The 6,000-nt window shown below is 48.8% G+C and overlaps 1 protein-coding gene across 4 annotated transcripts in view; it reads left to right on the forward strand.

Moving 5' to 3' along the window:
* Positions 1 to 4,413, forward strand: part of Erg (ETS transcription factor ERG) — a 206,842-nt gene extending 202,429 nt beyond the window's left edge. For all 4 annotated transcript variants that reach the window (XM_085685820.2, XM_085685821.2, XM_087898841.1 and 1 more), the window contains one exon: positions 2,500 to 4,413. In XM_085685820.2, the coding sequence (XP_085541946.1) occupies positions 2,500 to 3,020 (521 nt within the window). In that variant the 3' untranslated portion in view covers positions 3,021 to 4,413. The remainder of the gene's footprint in view (positions 1 to 2,499) is intronic.
* The last annotated feature ends 1,587 nt before the right edge of the window (positions 4,414 to 6,000 follow it).

Raw genomic sequence — 6,000 nt, forward strand, 5'->3', positions numbered from 1 at the left:
TTGCATGAGCTTCCAGCCATGCATGTAGGACTCGCGTGTTTTCTGTATCTTCAGAAACAAGGGAGACAGACTATTTTCCCCCGCTGCTTCCCTCTTACACATGCTCATAAGGAAAGTGGGTGAGGGACCAATTCCCAAAGACGATGCCAACGTCTGAACAGATACCAAGTGTTAATTTGGTCTGTGTATTTGTACGAAATCTGTAGAGTGGCTCTCTCCCTACGGGAGGAAGTTGACACTAAATATTTATTTTCCGGCACTGCCCATGTTTAGAGTGAGGCATATGTTAGACTGTTAAGCCCCACGCCCACAGCTTCTCCTGTTCCCAGGTCATCCGTGGAATTCTTTTTTTCAAGTTTTAATCCTTTAGTTACATTATATATACCCAAACCATATGGTTCTCTTGTTCCATCTTTTGTATTTTTCAATGCATATTAATGAGATGTTGGAGCCAGCGGCCCTTGATTGAGAACAGTTTGTCTGTGAGGCTCTGAAGCAGCGCAGGCTTCCATTCTGACAAGCTACAAGCTGTTAATACATTTCAAATGTGTCGCTTGACTGAAAACAACCCTTCCCAGAGTACAGTCCAAAGAAGCTGACCTTTCTCACGATGCTGCGACCTCGATGGGTGGATCCACAGGTCCCCATTTCCACGGAGCCTGCATGCAGACCAGGACTGGACAGTGTGTAGCGGGGGCTGTGGGAAGACTGCAGAGAGAGCGAATTCATAATTGAATTTTATATCCCATCAGTTCCCTGAATGGATGGTAATCCCAGTTGCTCTAATCATCGATCACATCTATTCATATTACTTACCATATCATAAAAGATAATATAGCTGGTAATGAGCCCAAGGCAGTGTGCTGCCCTGGAGGCAGGGAAAGTATCTGCCTCCCACTCACTTTTAAAACTAAAATCTTTGCTAGTTAATTTTGTTTCTCCTCGTACCCAACAAAATTTTCACTAAACAGCAATGGGGCACAAACAGTAGACAGAACCAGAGTGTCTTATAGTTCTGTCTGTCTGCCTGGCCTGGGATGTCTGGGTATGGCTAGGCTCTTATCCAGCAAGCCTAAGTGGGAGGAGTGGGCAGCCAAGGGACAAAGCAGAAGGGAGCACAGGCCTCATTCAGGACTTCCCAGTTCCTCTACATCCAGAGATTTCCCTGGAGCAGTGTAGCATAGTGGCTAGCACAATGGGCTTAGGTTTTTCTCTGACTGAAAAGACACAGAGGCTCAGAGACAGGATTCAGTCAGCCAAGTGCTCGCCCTGCAAACCTGGGGAACTGAGTTTGAGCTCCAGAACCCATGGGAAAGAAAGAAAGACAACCAAAAAACCAGAAACCTCAGTGTGGTTGTGGACACTGATAATCCCAGTGGTGTGGGTTTGCAGGTAGGGGGATCTTTGGGACTCACTGGCCAGGCAGCCTAGACTAATGGGTAAACTCCTAGCTAACAAGAGAGCCTGTCTTAAAAAACTGGGACAACACTACCAAAGGTCTTTTTCTTGCTTCTGCACGCACATATATAAGCACACATATCTACACCCACACACATGAACAAGCACACACATGTACAGTCACATATGTACACACACAGAGTCTGTTGTCTTTTGTAAGCACCGTGACACAACAGTGTGGCACACATGGCCCATGGATTTCTGCCTGGTGCACTTGGCCCAGGCCTGGCTTGGAACAGAACCAGTTCTTTTTCTACACTTCCTCATTCTGAGTGGGTTAATTCGGTGCTAGGGACAGTTCTGACAGAACCAGCCAGATGTTATGTTAGAAATACCGCTGTTTGCTTCAGTTCTCCGTTTGGTTTTCCATGAACTTGTCGACGCTCACTTCCTAAGCCTGACTTTTGTTATTTCGTTTGACCCAGCCAATATAAATGGTGTTAGGCCGTTATTGCCATCCGCAGCCTTTTCTGCCTCACCAAATGGGAAAAAGTAGCTCATTCACTCCCCCGAAACAAATGTGACCTGGCTGTTCTTTCAAAGATGTCCAAAGTGGAAGGAACCTACCTGAACTTTGCCCTCTGTGTGTTCCCTATTTTGTGTGGAAAACATGGATCTGTGAGGTCAATCTGAGACCCATCAGGGAGGGCCATACAAGGGCAAGTCTCTTAAGGTGGAGACAGAGATGAGGGACTCCAGGCATAGTTCCTCAGGGGCTCACTCTCACGGGGAATGCTGCAGACTGCAGAAGCTTCCAGGCTCCTTCAAGCTGAGCCCTCATGTGCCAGCACGGTCCATTGCAGGATTGGGGTGTCATGTAGTTCTCCTTCATCAGTGTGACCTGGAATATCTGGGCGTGGACCAGCTCCTGTCTAGCCAAGGTTTGCTCTCGGGGAAAGTGAGCAGCCAAGAGATAAAACCAGTTACAGCCCAGGAGCAGAGATCTGGGGCGGGGGTTGGGGGCTGGTTCAGGAAGTCTACCATGGAGGAGTGATCTCCAGTGCTTGGTTCTCACCGGCTCTGTGTCCTCCCCGTCCTTAGGTAGCGGCCAGATCCAGCTGTGGCAGTTCCTGCTAGAGCTGCTGTCTGACAGCTCCAATTCCAACTGCATCACCTGGGAAGGTACCAACGGGGAGTTCAAGATGACGGACCCTGACGAGGTGGCACGGCGCTGGGGGGAGCGGAAGAGCAAGCCCAACATGAACTATGATAAACTCAGCCGCGCCCTCCGCTACTACTACGATAAAAACATCATGACCAAGGTGCACGGGAAGCGCTACGCCTACAAGTTTGACTTCCATGGCATCGCGCAGGCTCTCCAGCCCCACCCTCCGGAGTCTTCTCTGTACAAGTACCCTTCCGACCTCCCGTACATGGGCTCCTATCACGCCCACCCCCAGAAGATGAACTTTGTGGCTCCCCACCCTCCCGCCCTCCCAGTCACTTCATCTAGTTTCTTTGCCGCCCCAAACCCGTATTGGAATTCACCAACTGGGGGCATCTACCCGAACACTAGGCTCCCCACCAGCCATATGCCGTCTCACCTGGGTACTTACTACTAGAGACCAGATGGAGGCCTTTCCCAACAGCATACAGTCACCTAGCAGTCACCACAAACCCAGAGAACACAAATCGGAAGTGCCTCACGAGGAGTGAGAAGGGTCGACCAGAGCTGGGGAAGGAAGCTGGAAACCAAAGACTCACGGGGGAAGGTGGGCATCACCCAAGTATTACTGCAGAAATAGAGGAAGCTCCAACTATAATGGACATGGACATCTAACCTGTGGTCCACCCTTGTCAAAGACATTGCATTGTAGAAAAGCATGGCACGAGAAGGACAACTGCCAAAGAAAGTGGCCTTCAGTAGTGGACAAACTGTAGAGTGGGAGACCTTGCTTGTACCAACCAGGATGCAGTGAAAGCAATAGAGATAACTGTAATACAGTCTTGGCCTAACATACCATTTAGAATGTCATTTGAAGGGGAACTACCTGTGTTTAAAGATAGAAACATATCAAAAACCAAATTCGAAGACAGGAAAGATGGCGGCCCCTCCACAAACCACATTGTGGATTTTTTTTTTTTTTTTTGGCTGGCATTTGCTGTTTTGAAATCAGATCCTTTCCATTTGATAGCGGGGAGGAGCTACCAGCTCTGTTAAACTGTGAAGACGACCCAAAGTCTCAGCTCCTTTCAGTATCACGGGAACTGTGAGCCTCATGGTGGATGGGGGATGTGGAGGGCGTGTGCGGATGTGATTTTAGAGGAAAGGCTGAATGAGGAGGAAGTAGTAGAGGAGGAGGAGGGGACTGGGGAGGAAGTGGAGGAGGAAGAAGGAGGAAGAAGAGGATGAAGAAGAGAAAGGGAATAGAAGGCGGTCGCTCAGGCCGTCAGAGCTGAATTTGGGATGTCTTGGGACCAAAGAGCATGAGTTGTGAAGTTTGATGCTGTCGTGTTGTGAGAAAGGACACAGTTTGATGGAGGACTGGGTGCAGTAGTATTCAGAACCAAACATTTCTTTGTAACTGGAATTGTCTAATATTCAAAAAAGATTGGGACCTCTGCATGCTGCAGGCTTTGTCCTTCATGGGAGCAGCTGAGAGGTGACCTTTGCGGCCGCCACAGTCAGAGACCAAGCAGGCATTATGGGTAGGTGGGCTCCAGTTTTCCTTAACGAGTCGCGAACGCTGTGCGTTTGTCAGAACGAAGTCTACAAGCCAATGGGATTTTTTTTCTTTTTATGTAATAATTATATAACTTATGCATTTATACACTACGAGTTGACCTCGGCCAGCCAAAGACACACCACACACACACAAAAGGAGACAATCAATGATATGATGTGGCCTTGAATTTTAACTCTGTAATGCTTAATGTTTACAATATGAAGTTACTAGTTCTTAGATGCAGAATGTATGTAATAAAACGAGCTTGGCCTCTCATGGCGAACCAGAACGGCAGTGGTCTTGCTTTGCACTTCTTCACCGATGAACGGTTGCCAGCAGAAACCTGAGGTGAATCTTACGAGTCTGTGCTATAGACTGATTGCGTCCAAGAACTTAAGCAGATGGGAGTAATGTTTACAGGATGTTGCACACACAAGCAGTGTGGACCTCTTGGCTCCCAAGAGCCCACTCTTTCTCATTCTCATCGGATTCAACAACAGAGAGAGCAAAGGTTTCCCCTTGGGGCCTCCATGACAGTCCCTTCAGCCTCTTGGGCTGAGGTTGTCCCTGAGTAATTCCGTTTCTGAACGGCCGTGGTCACCCAGATTACTGTCGCGATCATACAATTTTTGTTGAGTGATGAACAAGCCATTGTTAAGCCAAATTTTTGTCCTCGTGATTGGTAAATGAGTCATGAACAGCTGCAGTCTCTTGTTGCAAAGTATCGAGGGAGGGCCCAGCAGATGGCTCGGTGGCTAAAGCGTGAGGGCCTGAGAGTGAACATGGAAGCTGTTTAAACGGTCAGGTGTGCAGGCCCACCCTTATAATCCCAGCTATGGCGGGGTGGCAGCCAGAGATGTACAGATCCGGAAGTCATTGGCCAGCGAGCCTACCTGCTTTGTGAGCTTCCAGGTCAACAAGAGACCTGGTTTCAAAACAGTTGTTGAAGATACTTGAGAACTAAAGCCTGAGATTACTCATACTCTGACGTCTGTATGCATACATGTATGTATGTACATGTATGCATGCATGTGCATGCACCCCCCCCCCGCACACACACACACACACATACACACATAAGCCCCAAGACCCGGCTTCCAAGCTCGCCACTTAGCTTCTCATTCCGAAGACTCCCCATCTCAACTTGGGTTCTGACTTAAAACACTCCAGAATCCCCATAAAACTTCCGTTCGGGAACCCTCATCTTGGGGTGACCGTGCCCGCTCTCCTTAGCATACACTGTGTTTTCTATGAGCGATCATCAGTTTCCCAGGACTTGCCTTCTTCATGTTAACAAATGCTGTCCTCCTGGACTGAGGTGTAGCGGTATAGAGTATGTGACCCTGTGACTCAAACCATCTGCTCAGAACAGCCTGCCCAGGCCCCTTCTAAGCCTGAGTCAGTTTTTTGGCTACATTGTAGAAGCCATTTCATGTCTTAGCAGTCTCAGGACTCAGTTCGCACTTTGTAATCCCCTTCGCTGTGTTTCTGCGTGCTTGCCAGAGCCCTGCACTGTGGATATTTGGCAACGGTCTGTGAACTCAGTAGGATATGATTACCAATGCTTCAGACGCCCCTCATTACTGGGACTGAGAGGAGTCCAGACATCAGTCATCCTGAGCAGCTTGGGAGAGGCCCCACATGGTCTGCATCTCCTTGGGACTAACGACAGCCAAGCACCGACACTGGCGGCTGGGGGGTGACCGCATGGTTCTGGGGGGAAGATGAGTGATTTGATCTTGCAGTGCAGAGACAATTCTTTGTAGAATTTACAAGTTTGTTTGGACAGTCACTTAATTCCCGCTTTCAGGACTGCACCGTGAGTGAAATCGTGAAAGTGAACCGTGGCTGCCAGATTCCATCCCTCACGTGCCCC

Source organism: Myodes glareolus, chromosome 2 (assembly GCF_982192425.1).
Source record: "Myodes glareolus chromosome 2, mMyoGla1.1, whole genome shotgun sequence".
NCBI classification, from domain to species: Eukaryota; Metazoa; Chordata; class Mammalia; order Rodentia; family Cricetidae; genus Myodes; species Myodes glareolus.